Source organism: Eschrichtius robustus, chromosome 5 (genome assembly GCF_028021215.1).
Source record: "Eschrichtius robustus isolate mEscRob2 chromosome 5, mEscRob2.pri, whole genome shotgun sequence".
Taxonomy (NCBI): domain Eukaryota; kingdom Metazoa; phylum Chordata; class Mammalia; order Artiodactyla; family Eschrichtiidae; genus Eschrichtius; species Eschrichtius robustus.
In genome coordinates, this window is record NC_090828.1 from 48,438,174 (window position 1) to 48,462,066 (window position 23,893).

General features: G+C 37.1%; 1 protein-coding gene across 1 annotated transcript in view; it reads right to left on the reverse strand.

The window, feature by feature from the left end:
* FSIP2 (fibrous sheath interacting protein 2) overlaps nucleotides 1–21,762 on the reverse strand; it is a 130,617-nt gene extending 108,855 nt beyond the window's left edge. Inside the window, exons 1-8 of the mRNA XM_068544819.1 lie at nucleotides 21,664–21,762; nucleotides 21,196–21,321; nucleotides 17,705–17,866; nucleotides 16,921–17,010; nucleotides 15,509–15,648; nucleotides 14,269–14,410; nucleotides 13,680–13,790; nucleotides 1,075–1,201 (exon numbers count right to left, since the gene is read on the reverse strand). Coding sequence (XP_068400920.1) covers nucleotides 1,075–1,201; nucleotides 13,680–13,790; nucleotides 14,269–14,410; nucleotides 15,509–15,648; nucleotides 16,921–17,010; nucleotides 17,705–17,866; nucleotides 21,196–21,321; nucleotides 21,664–21,762 — 997 coding nt within the window. The remainder of the gene's footprint in view (nucleotides 1–1,074; nucleotides 1,202–13,679; nucleotides 13,791–14,268; nucleotides 14,411–15,508; nucleotides 15,649–16,920; nucleotides 17,011–17,704; nucleotides 17,867–21,195; nucleotides 21,322–21,663) is intronic.
* Nucleotides 21,763–23,893: the final 2,131 nt, after the last annotated feature.

The window sequence follows — 23,893 nt, forward strand, 5'->3', positions numbered from 1 at the left end:
TGTGATTCAAAGAGGTTAAATAATTTGTTCAAGCTATTTACATGGCTAGGCAATGGTAAAGCAGGACTTCAACTTCAGCAGTTTGGCTCCAGAGCCTAAGCATATCACCCCTAGATCATATCTGCCTTCTTCAAGGAGGTAATGTGAAATAAAGTTAGGTTTGGGTTTGACCCTAGATGGTGATGAATGGTTGTCTAAGAAGTCTGAGCTTCGTAATGGGGATCTTTAAGTTTTGAGGCCAGGAGAAAAAACTAGCAGAACAGAGTTTTACGTGTAATTATGTAGCAGTGGAAAAAATGGATCTGAGGTAGGTAAAAATAAGAGCAAATGGAGACTAGTTAGTAATCTACTTAAGTGACAAAGGGAGACTTTCACATAGAAACAGGATTGATGGGACAGAGATAGGATTGATGGGATGCTATGATGATAACTCATGGAAGATTATTATTTTCTTTCCTGATACATTTAGTCACAGATAATTAAAACAAGTCTACATTTTTGTATTCTGGCCATGAAATTTTAATATCATTAATTAATTTAATAAATCCTACTACAGTCTTAAAATGTTAAAAATAACAGGAAGCTGGTGATACTGGGCATAACAAAGTAATGACTTGATGTTCTTCCTTTAAACTTTCATTTCTTCCCTTTTTTCCTTTCTTTGTTCCTTTCTATCTTTCTCTACCTCCTCCTTTCCTTCTTCCCTGGGTTCTTTTCTGGTACTGTCTATTCTTTATGGCTGGCAAAACAGTAGAACACCATGTTGGTATGTGATAACAATTATCTTACAAATTTTTAAGGTTTCAGTAGCAAAAAATACATCAAGTATAGGGAAGTTGGTTAGAACTGCAATATAGGCAAGCCTGTCTGCTGAACCACTTGATAAGGTTATTTTAATTTTTACGTGTATGTCTACTTTTCAACTTGAACTATTGATAGGGAAATGCCTAGAACCCTTCCCTGGCACAAAGCAGGTAGCAAGCGTGAGCAAACAGAGTTGTGTAAAAGGATCTTTTACATAAATACACAGACAAGCACTTTCTACATAGCTACTTCAGCCCTTAATGTTCTCACATTCATAATGTGGTCCATCTTGTTCTCTGTAATCAATTGTATTTTTCCTCGTATCTTCTCTTTTAATGCCATTTTCTTGCATTTTTTGTAAATGATAAGCCATTTTTTTCTCTAGAAGGGCTTGTTTCTAAAATATTAAAGAAGTATATTGGTTAACATCAACTTGCTGTTTAGAAATACAAATAAATATTTAAAATGTGATAGTATGTTGGAAATGAGCAAGACTTGTGACTTGTAAGGTTATTCTGAGTACAAATTTGGGAGGGTAGTAAGGGGTAAATTTCCACACATGGTCAAACATGAAGAATATATTTAACCCTTAGATGCAATTTATCACACTGCACACCTTCAGGGTGTCTAGTTTCAGATCAGACAGCATCTCAATGCATTGCTCTCCCGGTGAATTTAGGCAATTTCAAATCATCTTCAGCTGGAGGATTCCTTAACCAAGAGTCACTCACGCCTAACATAGGTAAACATAATATCATACATGAAATTTGACTTCTCTCTGTAAATCTCTGGACTAATATTGACACTGGATGTGCCAGAAAAGAGATAGCTGCACAGAGGAAAACACCCAGAAATCCTCAGAGAATTTCCTAAAGTAGTCAGCAATGGAATGGATCACTATGTGTATGTGAGGAAACTATCCAAGACCAAAGACAGGATCATCCCAAAGGATTAAGAAAACAGTACTTGGCACCTACCTATGACGCCTATTCTCACCAGCCACCCCAGAAAAACTTTGTAAGTCATAGGGCACTGGGTAGAGTACTAAAATGTCTTGCCTCAGTAGTGGGGAATAACTAGTCCCAGATTAAACATGGCTCTGGCCCCATCTAACAACTATTAAAAAGCAAGACCTATAAAAATCAAACCATTTCCAAATAAACTACCTATTTACATTCAAGAATAAAAGCTAAGGAGTATTTATAAAAAGCTGAAAATATTCAGCACACACAATATAAAATTCAAGATATCTGGCATCTAATCAAAGAATACCAAGCATATAAAGAAGCACAGAAATATGACCCATAAAGTGAGTAATCAATCAAAAATGATCCAGAAATGATACAGCTGTTAGAATTAAAGATAACATTAAAATACATAAACTAAAAATAGAGTTATCATATGATGCTACAATCCTACTTCTCGGCATATATCTGGAGAAAACTCTAATTTGAAAAGATACATGCACCCCAATGCTCACTGCAGCACTGTTTACAACAGTCAGGACATGGAAGTAACCTAAATGTCCATCAACATAGGAATGGATAAAGAAGATGTGGGGTATATATATATATATATATATATATATACACACACACACACACAATGGAATATTACTCAGCCATAAAAAAGAATTACATAATGCCATTTGCAGCAACATGGATGGACCTAGAGATCATCACATAAGTGAAGTAAGTCAGAGAAAGACAAATATCATATATCACTTACATGTGGAATCTAAGAAAATGATACAAATGAACTTATTTACAAAGCAACAATAGACTCAACAGACATAGAAAACAAACTTATGGTTACCAAAGGGGATAGCAGGGAGTGGGTGGAGAGATTAATTAGGAGTTTGGGATTAACATACACACACTACTATATATAAAATAGGTAAACAACAAAGGCCTGCTGTATAGCACAGGGAACTATATGCAGTATCTTGTAATAACCTATAATGGAAAAGAATCAGAAAAAGCATCTATCTATATATACCTATATATGTACAACTGAATCACTGTTGCACACTTGAACCTAACACGACTTGTAAATTAACTATACTTGAATTAAAAAAAAACAAACATAACTACATTCCATATATTTACAAGGTAAACAAGAGACATGGAAGATATAAAAAGGGCCCAAATCAATTTTTTTTTTAATGTGTGAGATGAGTAATGCAATGGATGCATTAATGGCAGAGTAGATATTGCAGGGAAAGAGATTAATTAATACGTGTTCAGAAAAAGAAACCATCTAAAACGAAACACTGAGAGAAAAAAAAAATTACAAAATGAGAGGCTGTGGCCAAGATGGCAGAGTAGGAAGACCCTGAGCTCACCTCCTTCCATGGGCACACCAAAATTAAAACTATCTGCAGAGCAACTGTGAGAATGACATGAAGACTAGCAGAAAAGATTTTCCACAACTAAAGATATAAAGAAGTAACCACAATGAGATGGGTAGGAGAGGAAGAGGTGAGGTATAGTCAAGAGCCACACCTTGGGGTAGGTGACCCACAAGAGGATAATCACAATTGCAGAGGTTCTTCCCAAGGAGAAAGAGGTCCAAGCTCAACATCAGGCTCCCCAGCCAGGGGGTCCTGCACCAAGAAGACGAACCACAAGAACATCTGGCTTTGAAGGTCAGCAGGGCTTGTGTATGGGAGAACCAGAGGGCTGTAGGAAATAGTGACTCTGTTCTTAAAGGGCACATGTAAATCTCACATGTTATAAGTCCCAGCACAGAGGCAGTAAGTTGAAAGAAGCCTGGGTCAGACCAACTTGTTCATCTTGGAGAGATTCCTGGAGAGATAGGAGGCAGCTGGCATTCCCTCTGGAGATGGAGATGCTGGTGGTAGCCATTTTGGGAGGCTTGTTCTACTATGAAGACACCAGTGCTGGTAAGTGCCATTTTGGAGTCCTCCCTCTAGCTTATTAGCACTGGGGGATGATCTTCTCACCAGGGAGCTGGCACCAGTCCTGGGATCCACCTGGGCCATACAACCAGCCTCACTGTGACCCACCATATCCCAACAGGTGACTAGTTCCTAACCCAGCCACCACAGGCCCCATAGCCAGCCTTACCAGGACATGTCTTGCCCACCAGTTGGCTGGCACGAGACATGGGACCCCCTGGGCCTTGTAACCAGCTGCACCAGGACCCAGCTATGTCCACCAGTGGGCAGGCAGCCATCACATGAGGCATGGCCTGGCAGCCAACCAGACCAGGGGCCAGCCCTGCCTACCAGCACACCGAAGTAGTCAACCCTGCAACTGCAGAAGCAACAGAAGGGCCCACGCAGCCCCCATAGGGGACACCCCTAGAGCATAGAGCTCTCATGACCAGAGGGAAGTGTGCTGCTGGGGGTCACAGGATGGCACCTACATAAGGACACTTCTTCGAGATTGGGAAATGTAACCAATCTACCTAATACACAGAAATAAACACAAAGAATTAGGCAAAATGAGGAGAGAGAGCAATATGTTCCAAACAAAAACAAAACTTCAGAAGAAGAACTAAATAAAGTGGAGATAAACAATCTACCTGATAAAATTGAGTTCAAGGTAATGGTCATAAACATGCTCAAGGAACACAGAAGAAGATGGATGAACCAGTGAGAAGTTCAACAAGAGTTAGAAAACATAAAGAAGAATCAAACAGAACTGAATAATAACTAAAATTAAAAATACACTAGAAGGGGGGCTTCCCTGGTGGCGCAGTGGTTGAGCATCTGCCTGCCGGTGCAGGGGACACGGGTTTGAGCCCTGGTCTGGGAGGATCCCACGTGCCGTGGAGCAACTGGGACCGTGAGCCACAATTGCTGAGCCTGCGCATCTGGAGCCTGTGCTCCGCAACAAGAGAGGCCACGATGGTGAGAGGCCCGTGCACCACGATGAAGAGTGGCCCCCACTTGCCGCAACTAGAGAGGGCCCTGGCGCATGGATGAAGACCCAACACAGCCATAAATAAATAAATAAATAAATAAAAATTAAAAAAAAATACACTAGAAGGAATCAACAGATTAGCTGATACAGAGGAACAGATTGGTTAACCGGAAGACAGAGTAGTTGGAATCACCCAAGCTGAACAGAAAAAAGAAAAAAAAGAGTTAAACAAAATAAGGAGAGTTTAAGACATCTCTGGACATCAACCACACTATCATTTGCATTACAGGGGTCCCAGAAGGAGAAGAGAGAGGGAAAGGGACCGAGAACTTATTTGAAGAAATAGATGAAAACTTGTCTAACCTGAGAGAGAAAACAGACATTCAGGTCCAGGAAGCACAAAGAAACGCAATCAAGATCAACCCAAAGAGGTCCCCACCAAGACACATTATAATTAAATTGGCAAAAATTAAAGAAGGAATCGTAAAAGCAGCAGGAGAAAAGCAACTAGTTATGTACAAGGTGACTCACATAAGACTCTGAGCTAACTTTTCAGCAGAAATTTTGCAGACCAGAAAAGAGTGGCACAATATATTCAAAGTGTGAAAGGGAAAACTATAACCAAGAATACCTGGCAAGGCTATCATTCACATTTGAAGGACAGCTCATAAGTTTTGTAGATAAGCAAAAGCTAAGAGTTCAGCACCACTAAACTGGCTTTACAAGAAATGTGAAAGGGACTTCTCTAAGCAGAAAATAGCACAACTAGAAATATGAAAAACACAAAAGGAAAAATCTCATTGGTAAAGGCAAGCATACAATAAAGGCAGTGGATCAACCACTTATAAAGTTAGTAGGAAAGTTAAAAGACAAAAGTGGTAAAATCATCTATATCCACTATAAGTAGTTAAGGGATACATAAAACAAAAAGATGTAAAATATAATATATCAAAACATTAAAAGTGGAGGGGAGAGTAAAAATGTAGGGTTGCTAGAATGCATTTGAATCTAAGAGATAATCAACTAAAATAATCATATATATATATGGGTTTTTACACATGAACCTCCCAGTAACCACAAACCAAAAATGTATAATAAAACACACAAAAAAGAGAAACAAATCCAAGCATAATGTTAAAGATACTCATCAAGTCACAATGGAAGAGAGAAAAAGATTAAAGGAATGTAAAAGAACTACAAAACAACCACAAATCAATGAACAAAATGGCATTAAGTACATACATATCAATAACTGCTTTAAATGTAAATGGACTAAATGTTCCAATCAAATGACAGAGTGGCTGAATGAATACAAAAACAAGACCCATATATATGCTGCTTACAAGTGACTCACTTCAGATCTAAAGACACACAAACTGAAAGTTAAGGGGATGAAAAAAGTACTCCATACAAAATCTGGGGTAGCAGTACTTTTATCAGACAAAATAGACTTTAAAACAAAGACTGTGACAAGAAACAAGGAAGGATATTACATAATGATAAAAGGATTGATCCAGGAAGATATAACAATTGTAAATGTCTATGTAGCCAACACAGGAGCACCTAAATACACAAAGTAAATGCTAACAAACATAAAGGGAGAAATTGACAGTAACACAATAATAATAGGGGACAATAACACTCCACTTACATCAATAGATAGATCATCCAGACAGAAAATCAATGAGGAAACACTAGCCTTAAATAACACATTAGACCCAATGGATTTTATATATACATATAACATTCCATTGAAAAGCAGCAGAATACACATTCTTTTCAAGTACACATGGGACATTCTCCAGCATAGATCAATCACATGTTAGGCCACAAAACAAGTCTAAATAAGTTTAAGAAGACTGAAATCATATCAAGCATCTTTTCTGACCACAAAGAAATCACCACAAGAAAAAAACCTGTAAAAAACACAAATATGTAGAGGCTAGACAACATGCTACTAACCAACCAACAGGTCACTGAAGAAGTCAAACTAAACATACCTGGAAACAAAAGAAAATAGAAACACAATGATCCAAAATCTATGGGACACAGCAAAAGCAGTTCTAAGAAGGAAGTTTATAGCAATATAAGCTTACCTCAGGAAACAAAAAAATTCTCAAATAAAGAACCTAACCCACACCTAATAGAATTAGAAAAAGAACAAACAAAACTCAGAGTTAGTAGAAGGAAAGAAGTCATAATGATCAGAGCAGAATAAATGGAATAAAGACTAAAAAAAAAAGGTGGAAAAAAATCAATGAAACTAAGAGCTGGTTCTTTGAAAAGATAAACAGAATTGATAAACCTTTAGCCAGACTCATCAAGAAAGAGAGAGCCCAAATAAATAAATCAGAAATGAAAAAGAAGAAGTTACAACCAACACCACAGAAATACAAAGGATAAGAGATTATTATGAACAATTATATGCCAATAAAATATACAACCTAGAAGAAATATACATTCCCAGAAATGTACAATCTCCCAAGACTGAATTGGGAGGAAAATATGAACAAACCAATTACCAGTAATGAAGTTTAACCAGCAGGAACTGAGGGCTTCACTGGTGAATTCTACCAATATTTAAAGAAGAGTTAACACCTATTCTTCTCAAACTATTCCAAAATATCAAAGAGGAAGGAAGGGTCTTCTAAACTCATTCTAGGAGACCAGCATCACCCTGATACTGAAACAAGACAAAAACACCACAAAAAAGGGAAATTACAGGTCATTATCACTGGTGAACCTAAGATGTAAAAATCCTCAACAAAATATTAGAAGTCAGAACTTGACAATACATTATAAGGATCACACACCACAATCAAGTGGGATTTATCCTAGGGATATAAGAATGGTTCAATATCTGCAAATCAATCTATGTGATACACCACATTAACAGTCTGAAGAAAAATCATATGATTTTCTCCATAGATGCAGAAAAAAGTTTTGACAAAATTCAACATCCATTTATGATAAAAAAAAAAAAACTCTCCACAAAGCGGGTACAGAGGAAGCATACCTCAACATAATAAAGACCCTTTGTGACAAACCTACAGTCAACATCATACTCAATGGTGAAAAATTGAAAGCATTTCCTCTAAGATCAGGAATAAGACAAGGATGCCCCATCTCACCACTTTTCTTGAATATAGTATTGGAAGTCCTAGCCATGGCAATCAGACAAGAAAAGTAATAAAATGCATCCAAATTGGAAAGGAAGATGTAAAACTGTCTGTTTGCAGATGGCATGATACTATATATAGAAAATCCTAGAGATGCCCCCCAAAGTTATTAGAACTAGTAAATGAATTCAGTAAAGTTGCAGGATACAAAATTAATATACAGAAATCCGTCCTGTTTCTACACACTAACAATGAGCTATCAGAAAGAGAAATTAAGAATCACATTTACAGTTGCATCAAAAAGAATACAATACCTAGGAATAACTCTAACAAAGGAGGTAAGAGACTTATACTTGAAAACTATAAGACATTAATGAAATAAACTGAAGACAAATGGGAAGATATACTGTGCTCATGAACTGGAAGAATTAATATTGTTAAAATGACCATATTACCCAAGGCAATATATAGATTCAATGTAATCCCTAACCCTAACCAATGGCATTTTTTAGAACTAAAACAAGTAATTCTAAAATTGGTATGAAAACACAAAAGACCCTGAAGAACCAAAACAATCTTGAGAAAGATAACCAAAATCGTGGTTCCTGATTTCAAAGTATACTACAGAGCTACAGTTCAAAGCAGTATGGAGCTGGCACCAAAGCAGACACATATATCACTGGAACAGAAGAGAGCCCAGAAATAAACCCACACTTATATGGTCAATTAATCTACAATAAAGGAGGCACGAATATACAACAGGGAAAAGACAGCTTCTTCAATAAGTGGTGCTGGGAAAACTGGACAGCTACAGGGAAAGGATCAAACTTATTTACTTTCTCATACCATATACAAAAACAAATTCAAAATTGGATTAAAGACTTAAATGTAAGACCCCAAACCAATAAACTCCTAGGGGAAAACAGGCAGTATGGTCTTTGACATTGATGTTAGCATTATTATTATTATTACTTTGATCTGTCTCCTCAGGCAAGGAAAACAAAAGCAAAGATAAACAAACGGGATTCCAACAAACTAAAACGTTTTCGGACATGTAGACTATTGGCAAAACAAAAGGCAGCTTACTGAATGGGAGAAGATATTTGCAAACGATACACCCGATAAAGGGTTAATATCCAAAATACACAACAGAATCTTACAACTCATCAAAAACAAAAAAAAAACAAACAAAAAAACAAGCCAACTTAAAAATGGTCAGAGGACTTGCTCAACATGACTAATCTTCAGGGAAATGCAAATCAAAATCACAATAAGTTACCACCTCACCCCTGCCAGAATGGCTATCATTAAAAAGACAACTAATAACAAATGGTGAGGATGTGGAGAAAAGGCAACCCTCAAGGCACTGTTGGTAGGATTTTAAATTATTAGATGGTAGCAGCCACTACGGAAAACAGTATGGAAACTCCTCAAAAAATTAAAAATAGAGCTACCATATGACCCAGGAATTTCACTTCTGGGTATTTAACCAAAGGAAATACAAACACTAATACAAAAGATACATGCACCCCAGTGTTCACTGCAGCATTATTAACAGTAGCCAAGATATGGAAGCAACCTAAGTGTCCATCCATAGCCGAATGGATAAAGAAGATGTGGTCACACACACAATGGAATATTACTCAACCATTAAAAATATGAAATCTTGCCATTTGTGACAACATGGATGAACTAGAGGATATTATAGCTAAGTGAAATAAGTCAGAGTAAGACAAATACTGCATATCACGTGTAGCATCTAAAAAATAAAACGAACAACAACAACAAAATAAAACAGATTCAGATACAGAGAAGAAACAGGTGGTTTCCAGAAGGGAGGGGGTGGGAAGTGGGTGAATAGATGTAGGGGATTAAGAGGTGCAAACCTCAAGTTATATAATAAATGAATCACAAGGACAAAATATATAGCATAGGGAATATGGTCAATAATATCATAATAACTTTGTATAAGGACAGAGGATTACTAGACTTATTGTGTTGATCATTTTATAATGTATGCAAATGTCAAATCATTATGTAAGACACCTGAAACTAACATAATATTGTACACTGACTATATTTCAATTTAAAAATTACAAAATGAAAAGCATATCAGTGAAGTCTGGTACAATGTCAAGCAGCCTATTATGTCTGTAGAGAGGCAAGATAGGACAAAAAAACTTTGATAATAACGTCCATTAAAATTGCTTCTAGGGCTTCCCTGGTGGCGCAGTGGTTGAGAGTCTGCCTGCCAATGCAGGGGACGCGGGTTCGAGCCCTGGTCTGGGAGGATCCCACATGCCGCGGAGCGGCTGGGCCCGTGAGCCACAACTGCTGAGCCTGCGCGTCTGGAGCCTGTGCTCCGCAACAAGAGAGGCCGCGATGGTGAGAGGCCCGCGCACCGCGATGAAGAGTGCCCCCCACTTGCCGCAACTAGAGAAAGCCCTCACACAGAAACAAAAACCCAACACAGCCATAAATAAATAAATAAATAAATTTAAAAAAAAAATTGCTTCTATTCTACATAATACTGGAGGTTCTAGTCAGTGCAGTCAGGCAAGAAAAGGAAATAAAAAGGCATCTGTGTTCAATGAGAAGTTAAACTACTTTTATTTGTAGCGCCATGATCATTCATGTAGAATATCGACTGGTACCTAGAATAAAACAACTAGAACTAATAAGTGTTTTTATCAATACAAGATATGAAATGAATATTAAAAATTGTTTTTCTATATCCTAACCTCAATTGGAATTTGAAATTAAAAATACAAATTACAATAGCATAAATCATGAAATACATAGGGATGAATCTAGCAAAAGATGTGTAAGAGCTGTACACTTCAAATTACATGAATACACGAGAAGAAAAATTAAGAAAACCTAAATAAATGGAGAGAGGTATTTGGTTCATGAGTTGGAAGACCCAGTATTATCAAAAGATCAATTCTGCCCAAACTGACCTACAGAGTCAATACAACTCCAATCAAAATCTCAGCAAAATTTCTTGGCAGAAATTGACAAGATGATTTTAAAATTTACACAGAAATGTAAAGGGCTTAGATTAACCAAAACAACTTCAAAATAGAAAAACAAACTTGGAAGGCTAACATTACTGATTTAAACAATTATTAAAGGTATAATAATCAAGGCAGTATAATAGACAAATAGGGCAAAGAGCAGAAAAGAAGTAAATTTAGACTAATACAACTGATTTTTGACAAAGAAGCTAAGACAGATCTCTTAAAAGTTTTTGACAGCCCTGTAACTTAAGCACGTAAATTGGAGTAAAAATACAGATAATATCAAATCTGAAAGCAAAATATATATATATATATTAAGAAACACATACAAATGAATTGAAAACCTCTCATATTAAAACATGATTCAAAAAAGACAATTTAGAATAGCTGCATTGGAAATATCAATAATTCAAATAGCTCTGCCATTAAGATGCCTCAGGTAGCCTGTGGTGTTACCATGCCTACCATCAGTGGTCATGTTTAATGGACACTCCCAGTGCCATAATTTGATCCACTGCACTAGATGTCACTAAAATTGGCCAAGACTCCTTGAAAAGCAAATGTGATCAGGCAAAAATTAAGAGGAAACCTAGGGCATGCTGTTGCTACACGTCAAAGAGTGAAATTAGAACACTCTCTAACACGATACACAAAAATAAACTCAAAATGGATCAAAGACCTAAATGTAAGATCGGACATTATAAAACTCTTAGAGGAAATCATAGGCAGAACACTCTTTGACATAAATTGCAGCAATATCTTTTTGATCCACCTCCTAGAGTAATGAAAATAAAAACAAAAATAAACAAATGGGACCTAATTAAACTTAAAAGCTGCACAGCAAAGGAAACCATAAATAAAATGAATAGACAAGTCTCATAATGGGAGAAAATATTTGCAAATGAAGTGACCGACAAGGGATTAATCTCCAAAATATACAAACAGTTCATATGCAGCTCTATGTCAAAACAAAGAAACAACCCAATCAAAAAATGGGCAGAAGATCTAAATAGACATTTCTCCAAAGAAGACATACATATGGCCAAAAAGCACATGAAAAGATGCTCAACATCACTAATTATTAGAGAAATGCAAATCAAAACTACAATGAGATATCACCTCACACTGGTCAGAATGGCCATCAAAAAATCTACAAACAATAAATTCTGGAGAGGGTATGGAGAAAAGGGAACCCTCCTACATTGTTGGTGGGAATGTAAACTGGTACAACCACTATGGAGAACAGTATGGAGGTTCCTTAAAAAACTAAAAATAGAACTATGACTCTATTTTTGATCCAGCAATCCAATATGATCCAGCAATCCCCCTCCTGGCCACATATCCAGAGAAAACTATAATCTAAAAGAATACATGCACCCCAGTGTGCGCTGCAGCACTATTTACAGTAGACAAAACACGGAAGCAACCTAAACATCCATCGACAGAGGAATGGATAAAGAAGATGTGGTACATATATACAATAGAATATTACTCTGCCATAAGAAAATGAAATAATGCCATTTGCAGCAACATGGATGGACCTAGAGATTATCATACTAAGTGAAGTCAGAAAGAGAAAGACAAATATTATGTGATATAAGTCACATGTGGAATCTAATTAAAAAAAATAAGAAACAAATGAACTTATTTACAAAACAGAAACAGACCTACAGATATCGAAAACAAACTTATGCATAACCAAAGGGGAAACGTGGTGGGGGAAGGGATAAATCAGAAGCTTGGGATGAATACACACACACTACTATATATAAGATAGATAACCAACAAGGACCTACTGTATAGCACAGGGTACTCTACTCAATATTCTGTGATAACCTATATGAGAAAAGAATCTAAAAAAGAATGAATATATGTACATGTATAACTGAATCACTTTGCTGTACACCTGAAAACTAACAATGTTGTAAATCAACTATACTCTAATAAAAAAGTGGTGAAAAATTAAATACTAGAAAATAATAATTATAGTAAATTAGAATAAGCTGAGCTTGCCATATGGGTAATGAGTCCCTGACAATACTTAAAGGTACATGTATGAAGGGTAGAATAAAAGATTACCAACATATTTCAATTTCCAATATTTAAAAAATTATATAGCAGTAGATAGCAGTATAACCAAATTATGTAAATCTTACACTTACATATAGGTTTGTCAACAACATACTACCTAAAATAATCATTTAGATTAGATTATTTTAGGTTAATATTTATTGACATGAAGAGTTGTCAACGTTATTTCGTTAAATGAAAAAGCAGTCTACAAAACAGCCTATAAGGAACAATAACATGAACTTATTTATTGCAATATATAAATATTCATGGAAATATTATGCAATGTATGTATATGTAGTTGTGTGTGTATGTATACCAATAAATAGGGTGGTGCTGGGATTACAAATGAATTTTCTTTCTCTTTATACTGATTTATACTCTAAATCATAAAATATTACATATTATTTAAGGTTCAAAACAGTTACTCTAAAAAAATTAACTGGTGGGGAAAAATTGAGAACTTTCTCCAAGAAATTCTGATTCTAAGAAAAACAATCAGTTATGTCATTTTTTTCTATAGGAATTACAAGTGTAGTTTATGGTGTGAGATAAAGTCAAAAGTAGTTATATCAAAAAATAGAGAAGTACTTTTTATATTATGGTTGCAATATGACCAAAATATAGCAAAAATTTTTATAACTTTCAGTTCTGTATAATACAAATCATTTGGGGTAACTATTCTATCATCTCACAAAGTGAACTACATTCAAAAATCAAAACTATCAAAAGCTTGTCCTCAAACAGCCCCAATTAGAGGTTAAAGCTCATCCTACCTTCCTGTCACTCTCTTCTCTGCTTTTACGCCGTTGTTCCTCTATCCTAGCTTCTCTTTTAACATCTTCTCCGATCCTTGTTAGAAGTAACATCTCTTTTGTCTTCCATTCCTAAAGAGCACGATGTTACTGTATTCAGTATGTATTCACAATAAACCAACAAGCAAGTTAGAACAAGTCAAGAGCCTAACAGAAATCAGGTCAAGCGTAACTGAAGTCAAACGTTGGCTTTAGAAAGCGCTTTCTTCACTGCACTCCTATTAGGAATGCAGGGATGGTTATTTTTAACTAAAGCTAAATTTAAAATTTTTGCCTTTCCACACTGAGGGCTATAGGAGAGTTAAACAGTATCTAGTAACTTTCACCATCATCACTTTAAGAGCAGATATTAGCTCATATATGTAGTTTGTGGTGTCATTCTCATTTTATGTAACAACATGCATATCATAGCTGTGAAGAAAGATCAATGTGGGTAAAATGCTTAGACTTGAAATGACTTCAAGAAGTATGATGGACAGCTCAAATTATTTACAAATGAAATAACTGTACACAATTTTTCTCTCAATATTTTAAATTTGTTGTCTCTCACCTCTTCAATTTTTCTACGAAGACTAAGTTTTCTTCTTGTGTGTTCCCGCTGTCGTCTTTCTTCTCTATCCATCTGGATTAGGCGTTGCTCTTCTGCTGTGTGCTCAAGATGTTCTAATTCTCTACGTATCATATCCAAATATCTAAGTAAAAATGAAAATGTAAGTGAAGGTGAATTGGGAGTTTTCCTTATTATGGCGTCATCTGCTTTGATAGTCCAAAACTACTTCCTTTCTTGCTTTATATTTCTTGAGCAACAGGAATTTAACTGTTTTTCTATCAGCTCTGTTCATGGACTTTAAGCCAGCCTGACCCATGAACTCACCATATTTTATTCATTATACAGATCTCCCTACTATATATATAAGAATCTGTTGTTATGGCCAAGACAATGATAAAATGTGGAGCAGACTGATTAAAAACATTTTGTACAGTACATATTCACAATAGGCTTAGGAATATGAGTTTGCGAAGAAGACTGAAATAACTGAAACACTAACTTCAAATCTGGAAAAAATCAGATTTGAATTTCCTTAGAAAAGATGTGTGTTGAGCCCCTTGTAATTTATAAGGCCTTGAACAAATCTTGCATCTATAGTCTGGGTCTCTGGTATGTCAATCTGTATTATGGAACTACCATGGAACATAAAATCAGGTAATGCAGCTTAATTTCTCACCTTAATAGAGGAGGAGGAAAGAACTATACTAAGAAATGGTCTTGACCATGGAAAGGTAATGATTGAATGTAAGTAGATAATATCTAAAGAGCTTGCAGTTTTTTTGGTTTTTTTTTGAGATAATGCATGTTTATATTAGTATTAGATAAAGTTATACCAAACCTCCTTTTTTGACTTTGCATTAATTTCCTCAAACTTAATGCTGTCAGCGCTTAAAGAAGACCCATAAAAAACTATTATTAGAGGCATGTGCTAAAGATACTTTCCCACCATCTCCTACTATAGGAAGGATTTTGGATTTGATTAATTCTTCAGTTATCAGCTTGGATTACCTCTTGGACTCCCAGAAACTCTATCTTCTCTAGTAGAAGTTCATCTTTAGCCTTGGCACCCAAGTTTCCAATTCCTGTACCTCTTGATCTCCCTTCCTCTCCATACTGAAAGAGTGGAGTTAAATAGCATCCAGTACTTTAAAAAATTTCCTACCATCAGTTATTTGTAGTATTTTCCAACTTATTTGGGTCCACATTATATACATAAAATATGCATTAACTTCAATCTCACCTGTGCCTTATTAATCGTTCCCGGTCCTTAATAGATGGGGTGCCCTCCTGTAACAACCAATTTTGGAACTGTGCAACATCAGAACGTCCAGGTATTTGATTGTCTTCCTGTAGTTTATTTACTTGTTTTGCAAGCATTTTCTATTAAGAAAAAGTGTGTATCATATATATGTATATGTATGTATATGTGTGTATATATGTATACATAAATTTTTTTAAACATTTCCCAGAAAACTGTCTTTTGATATGCCTTTTTCATATTTAGCATTTAGTAAAATTCCCATACTTTGTAAATAACTAATTCTGTTTAACTGTATTTAAATCTTTTTTTTTTTTTAAAGATTTTTTTGATGTGGACCATTTTTAAAGTCTTTACTGAATTTGTTACAATATTGCTTTTGTTTTATGTTTTTAGTTTTTTGGCCCTGAGGCATGTGGGATCCTAGCTCCCGGACCAGGGATTGAACCCACACCCCCTGCATTGGAAGGTGAAGTCTTAACCACTGGACTGCCAGGGAAGTCCCTAACTGCATTTAAATCTATTTTGAATCCACTGCAGACATGGACGACTGAACCAAAGTAAAGATTTCTCTCTCTGAAAATAAACGATAAATATTTCAGCTTATTTTTCTACCCATTCTGAAGAAATTTAGAAAAATGGAAGAAGTGGAGGAGAAACTGTAGGCACAGAGGAGGAAATGGGAGGAAATATAGAACACTTAAAAGTACTGGGGAGTCATCCTCATTTCTATACAACTCTCTTGACCTTAGAACATAAACTTGTAAAAGTACATATATGAGCACCTTTCTCATTTTTACCCAACTCTCTTGACTCTAACGCCTGAATTCACTCACGCAGGCACACACGTGCACACACTCTCACACAAACTTTGAGTGAAAATGTGAAAGGAAGTCACTAACTTTACCCACTCACTCTATACCAATCATTCCACTTCACCTTTAAGGACATTTTTTACTGTATGGACACAGCCACATGTGTGTGGGTACAAACATACAGTGTACATGTTCTTTGAGTCACCTTTAGGATGTTATAACTATTCCTACTGTTCCTCTCCTGTTACTTAAGCTGTTTTGGTTTCCAGCTTAAGAATCTTGCTACTACAATGGACTCTTCCCATTGGTCCCAGCTCACGTAGAAGGGACACATCTGAGTAGTAATTTAATTACTAAATTTTGTCAGCTACCACTGGCATATTAATAGATGACTTGGTCCCTTTCCTTCTCTTGGCACAAAATATCAACCTCAAAATATTATGTACTACTGCTCTAAATTTTTACTTGGAAAAATTAAGTTATCAAAATTCAAGGTAAAATATTATAAGAAAATACTTTGTGTACAAACCTTTCTTCCAAACTCTATGTAAAAAAACCAAATTTAAGTATTTAACTTACTTGTTCTCTTATATAGTTTCTTTCAAAGTCTAATTTTAAACTGGTAAGATATTGCCTGTACTTATTCAATTCCCTCAAGGTACATACAATCTAAAAAAAAAAATACAAAACAATAATAACAACAAAAATATATAAATACAAATATTTTAAAATCAAAGCAATTACTTTCCAGAGCAAAAATGACATTTTGATATCAAGTAATAAATTACTAACAATTTTGTAAGTAATAGCTCTCTAAAAATTGTTAATCAATAGGAAACTGTTATCCAAATAACGTTACTTTATTAATATGACTTATGCCATGATAAGGAATTGACTACACACAATTGGAGCTATTAAAATACCAATGTAATAATAATGTTCAGCCCCAATAAGAATAGAGTCTATCAGGACTCTATCAGGCTGATTTTGCTAGGTTCTTATTTTGTCTAAAGTTTTTAAAAAGTATATGGGACATAATCCTTGACAAGCATACATGCCATTAGAGACAGAGAAAGAGGACTATGATACAGTTGGGAAAATTATTTGTATATCCTCAAATTATTTGGTAATCATCTTTTGATATTACAAAGAAAAAAGGTAAATGAGAAAGTAGTTTCACTTAGAAAACAACTGTTGTCCGATTTCCTTTGATCCAAATACTGAATAATTTATGGACTTTTCCATTAAGTATCTCTTATGACCAAGTTAAAGGTGATACAGGTCACCCAGTGAGGTACAGAAGCAAGCTTATACCAAGTCTTGGATGTTTTCAATGATTAAAAAGAAATTATCTTCAACTCACTCTATTATTGCTGGTGATGTAGCCACCTTTCTTTAATCTCCTCAAGATGTCTTTACGCTTATGGTAGGCTCTTAAATGTGGATCATGGAGACTTTTATATTGGTTTTCCAAAAGTCGACAATAAGGATCAGTCAGGTTAAAACCATAAGAAGGTCGGAAAAGCTGCAAACATAGATTTAAACATATTATAAACATACAATTAATGAATTTTACTTTTAATATCAACCTATTAAAACACCAGATTGTTCATTGAAAATAAAACATGCAAGAAGAATGTGAAGTAGGGAAAAACCAGCAATAGAAGAATTTGGAATGGGTAATGTTAATTGCTCATCCCTACCTCTTTTCTTCACTGACCTGAATTATTCTAAAAATCCACCCTCACTCAATTAATCCACCCCACTCCCCCATCTCCATCAGCTCCTGACCCAAAGCTAGAAAATGGAGGAGGAAAGGGAAAGAAAGGGAATAGGATAAAATTTGTTTTTAATGTATAAAGCTAATGCTAAGATTCTCCCTTTTCCTCCTCCCTCTTCCAGATCAAGGCACTGCATTAGAAGGATAAAGGGATAATATCAATTATCATGATTATATCTCAATAATCTGAAAATGAAGGAAAACAGAAAATCTTTCACAAAGATTCATTGAAACAACTCTGACAAAAAATAGAAGTAAAACTCAGATGTTAAAGATGATGAATTAAAGAGTTACTGTATTTTGAGTTCTTATCTAACACAAGAAACCCAATGATTTCTGAGCACTACAATCTGGAAAAAATTCAAGGTCTATATTATACAGTTCAACATATTGAAGAACCAATTATGAAGGATATTGATAGGGATTGAGGTTTCTCCATATGTGTAAAGACCAAATACAACCTTATGAAGTAGTCATTAACATATAAAAGAAGGAAAATATCAGCTAATAGTCATATTGCTATATCTGTTACTTTAGAGGAAGCAGATGAATTATTTAATCTCATCTGTAAGTTAAAACATTACAAAGTGAGGGGGTTTAAAATTTTGGGGGGGATGTGAGTACTTAGTCCATTTTTCAAAAAGTTTTCAATAGCAGGATGGTGTTAATGGGTAATGGGAGAACCTCTGAAAGGGAAAAAGTAGAGGATGGAAGCAGGTGTGGAAGTCGTCCAAATGTTGTCTTTGCATCCTATCTTTGTGCTTTCCTCTAGGTTTTCTTGGCCAGAACAACAGAAATTTTAGTCTAAAGTGATGTCAAAGCAGGAATTGGCTCAAGTGAAAGGCAGTTGGAATGTGTGGGAGATGTGGCAAACCTGAGAGCACATGCCCTGTCTGCAGGCATCTAATTCAATTTATATGACCCCACACATTGTGCATCAATCCAGAACTGTCTGGAGGTACCTATTTGTGCTCAGTCTGTGTTCTGTCTGGCGGTAGCCACCTCAGTCAGATTCTGAACACTAAGGAGCCTGGGTTGGGACCCTAAAAAGAGCTCCCTCAAGGTAAGTATGAGGATTCTTCTTATGTCGACAAAAGGGGAGACTGGGGAACCTGATAGGACGCTAGTGTTCCTTATCCATTTAAAAGCTTCCTGGTAAGTTTCTGACCACTTGCTTAATACCAGACTTTAATCTCTTCCAGGCGGTCTAAGTTGTAACGTAGAATTCCCTAATTACCAAAGCTTCCCTGAGAAGGCAAGAAAAAAAAAAAAAAGGGAATCCTATAGGACAATGTCTTAAATTCAGTGAGACCAGATAAGATGTTCATATCTTTCCTGTAAGGGAAATAGTCAAAAATCATGAGTCAAGGAGTGGATTGTTTCTTTTAGATGTTGATGTTTAGCTGTCAACTTCTTTTAGATGTTGAATTTTAGCTTTGATGGCCTATGTTTCTCAAAACCAGCCCTGGACTAGTGACCTGTAAACAAAGAACACCTTTCATATTGGGTTGCCCAAAAAGTTCGTTCGGGTTTTTCAGTGACATCTTACCGAAAAACCTGAATGAACTTTTTGGGCAACTGAATACAAACCCATTTATTAGTGTCAGGGTAACCCATCTGTTGTCGATTAAAATAATTGGAAAGAAACAACTAAAAGTGTAAATATAAAGCACTACTTCATTGAGGAGATTGATATCCTTCTTTTTCTTTCAGTACAAAGTCAGTCTTCAGGGAAATTGGGCCTAATTATGATTAAATGAAGAGTTTGGGGGAAAATGAATGTAATAAAGAACAGAGAACATCTTTTTAAAAAGTAGTTGACAAGTGAATTATTATTTGACAGAGAAAATGGTAATACAGCAAACAATATTTGAGGAAGCAGACAGAAGACAGGGCTAAGTTTACATAATAAAAAGGAGTGATATAGGTTTCAAGTATGCTTTAGGAAAGCTGGTTTGTGTGTATATGACTTAGTCAAATTGTGTGAGGTTGGCATATTTTTAGTTAACTTGCTGCATTCTAGTAGAAGAGATTTCTTTTTAAAAAGGGAAATTATATATTTTCCAAAAACAAAATTTACTTTAAGAAATCATGTTTATTAGGCAAGTATCAAACATGAAGGGCCCCTACTCATTTCTGATGACATCATAAATACTAGATGAGTAAGGGGGTAACTCAGAATTCTTCCTTGTAGAATTTTTTGCAATACTGATCAAAGCAACTGCTCAAAAAGAATGTATTGAACCTCCTTCAGTGTTAAGTACTGAATCAAGGAATGGGGAGGTTTGAGAGAGGGGGTCGCACTGAGGACTAAAAACATGAAAGAGTTTGAGGGCAGTATACACTATAACCCAGTAAGATTTGGGAGTTGAGGAGAAGAGCAAAGGGTATGCCAGGTTTGGGAGGCAAGGTGAACAAAGTCACAGAAGTATTAACATGGTCTGTGTGAGCAGGTATAAAAGACCCCAACTAGAAAAAGCAGAGGCTCTGCACTGGAGAAAAGACTGGATGGGGAGGCTGGGGCAAATCACGGAGTCTCCTCAGGGAGACAGAGCCTTGTTTTCCTAAAGTGAGGTTAAAGGACTAAACACTTTAATTCATTTCAACTCTACTCTTTTTCGCACTTCGTGTGTGAAACAGAATTCAGCTCAAAACAAAGAGAGGTGTTCTGTAATGAGAGTTCTGTCCAAGTTATTATTGGTTAAAATCATAACATATAATTAAATGCCAGCCAGTACAGATAACCTTCCACCTTTCGACCAAACATATCTCTAAGTGAATTAAATCTCAATAAATAGGTATAAATGAAGTGTTATTATAAAGTTAATTTATAATTTATGGAATCATATTAAGACAGAACTAAGAATCTAAACTTTCTAGCCCATGATTCTGTCCAAATCATACTAGATGAACTTGCTTGGTACGCATCCTGAACAATACCTTAGGATAGGATAGGTACGGAACATTAGTGCAAATTCCCTCAATGCACTTCACGTGATGTAGCTAGCACCTGAATTTAACAGCAGTCGAAAAGGACAAAGAAACCAACGTAAGACAATTAAACATCACTTTACCTTTTCACTTAATTTCGTGGTATAGTATAAAGGGTTGCTTCCTGGGATCACAGGCAGCTTCACCCCAAGAGGCAGATCCAGTAGTTGAGCTGCTCCGACCCCCGGAAAGTGGGTTTTGTGCGCGCCCTGTCAGGTACAATTGGGGAGTTTTGTCTTTCCTTTAGGTATGTTAGTTTAGGCCAACTTACCGTTACTCCAACCTAAGGAACTGAAGGGTCCAGCCCCGCCAGACAGCCGGGAAGACCTCCGCTTCCGGGTTACCAGCTCCCTCCCGCCGGCGCCACGGCCAGTTGCGGCCAGTGCCGCCCGAGCCCCGCCACCTGCCGCGCCGCATGAGGGCGCCAGAAGCTGGACGGTTACGGACCACACGGACCGCACGTGACCGTCCGCGGCACCGCCCCCCCCCCCCCCCACCCCGGCCGGAGGCCTGGTAGAGGACAAGGATGAGCAGTCTTCGCTGACACTCACGTCTCCGCACTGCTGGCTGTCCGCGGCCAGGCCGCTGGTGGCCGTCTTGGTAGCGGCGACGTTGGCAGCCTTGGAGCAGGCGCTGAGGTACAACTCCATAGCCGGCCTGGGCCCCTCTGCGCCGCCACCGCCCTCCCCTCTCGCTTCCCCTCGCAACCCTTTCCCGTCGTTGTCCCTCAGTCCCCACCGGGCCGGAATGGCCGGTACCCCGTGTTCCGGAGGCCCACCCTCGCGGCGTTACAGGCTCCGAACGTGCGGGCGCCGCAACAGCAGTGCCCTCCACGAGGGTCGGCCCCTTGCGCCGGAGGCCCGGGCGCCTCAGAGCTGGGGAAATCGGTACTAGGGGCCTGGTCCCAGCGCGCCAAGGTCGAAATATCTTTTCTCTCTGAACCCTACAGCCCTCAGTCAAACCAACTCAGAATCAAAATGTATAAAGCTTTGCTGGCCTGTTAGCTGGCTAATTTCTCCTGGCCTCCGGGAAGGTTTGGTTCCATGCAAAAAACAAAAAAGAGTGACTGTGCAGCCCAATTTAGGGCCAGAGGCCTGGCTTTCTACATGCCCCGCCCCCCCTTGTAGACTGTGACCATACCGCATCCCCAGGCTCCCATAACCTCTCCCCACCCCACTCCAGGTCCCACAGGACGTACTGTCCTCCGACCCCCCTCTAGTCTTCCTCTTTCATTTCTAGCTCTCCTGTCTCTCTCTCCCAATCCCTCCTCTCCACCTCTCTTGCCCTTCTCCTATATGCCTCTTTCTCCTCCTCTCAACCATCCAGCCAAAATTTATAAAGTGCCTGACACCTTTGGGCCAGTCATCTGAGCTGGGTACTAAAGGATACAGTGATGAGAAAGAAATATGGTCCCTTTCTTCAAGGAGCTAACTAGACTGTGGGTACTTTGAGGGCAGAGACTGTATCTGATGTCAGGAATTTGGACTTAGTCTCTTAGATTCCTTGGCACACTCTTATCCTCTTATTTTGGGGCCATTAGTAATAATACCTACCATTTATTGAGAATTTGCTATCTCCAGATTCTGTGCTAAACACTCTCTACATTAACCTTTATAACAACCTTGTCAAGAAATACCCCATTTTTTCAAAGATTAAAGAAGAATGACAATCACTATTAAATAGTGGCCCCAGAGGCAGTTTCTTAAATCAGTACACTCTACTTTTACATCTGCTCTATTTGTTTTAATGCCATGCAGATGCTTAGGACTCCTAAATTTGAACGGATGTCTCACAATCATCTCAAATTCAATATATTCAAATCTCAACCCACACCTTCCACCATAGAACAAAACAAAGGCCCTATACTTCCTGCATTTCCCATCTCAGTGACAATATCAGTATCTCCCCAAACGAGAAGCTGAGAAATTCTAGATACTTCCCCTTCTGAGCCTGCTGATTCAAGACTGACTATGTCTTTGCTGTGCTGTTTCCTCTGCCTGACAGCCCTTTGCACTTCATTGCTTGGCTAATTGCAATCAGCCTTTAAGACTGCTTAAGTATACTCTCCTCTAGGAAGCCTTTCTGACATTTCTAAGCTTTTGTCAAATTCTCTTCCTCTGTGCTTCCCTCCGTTTTAGCACTTTTCCCAATACATCAAAAATGTCTATTTACCTGTCACTCTCCCTTTAATAGAATGGAAACTCCTTGAAAGCAGGTATTTGCTTATTCAATTTTACATGTACAGTACTTGGCATAGTACCTAGCAAGCATTTAGTGAGTCCTAAGTATATTTTTGTTGCTACATACTAATGATGGCCCTACCCACACAATAGCAATAAAGGTTTTTGCTAGCAAAAATCTTTTTCTATGGAATGCTTTTAGCAGGACGTTCCTAAATTGTCTAGAATTGCTTATGGTAAACAAACTGGAATATAAAGATTTATGCATAATGGTTGGTTGGAGAATGTTATATAATCTGTGTAACCCACTGTAAAATATAAATGTCTCATAATCTAACTGGCTCCTTCTATCAAAGTGAAGTAATGCATTCCTCACAAAAACCTCATCTGTTAACTTGGGCCAGAGTGCATCTGATGTGGTGTAGTAGGACTTGGAGAACGGTGCTAGAGGTCTTGGACCTTTTTTTAAATGTTACCTGTGCCTTATGATTACATATATCCTTGAAATTATTAGTAAAGCTTGATACTGGGTATGAGTCCCTTGAATCTGAATATTCAAGCTAATCCTTTATGTTATCTTAAATTCCAAGATGCATTGACT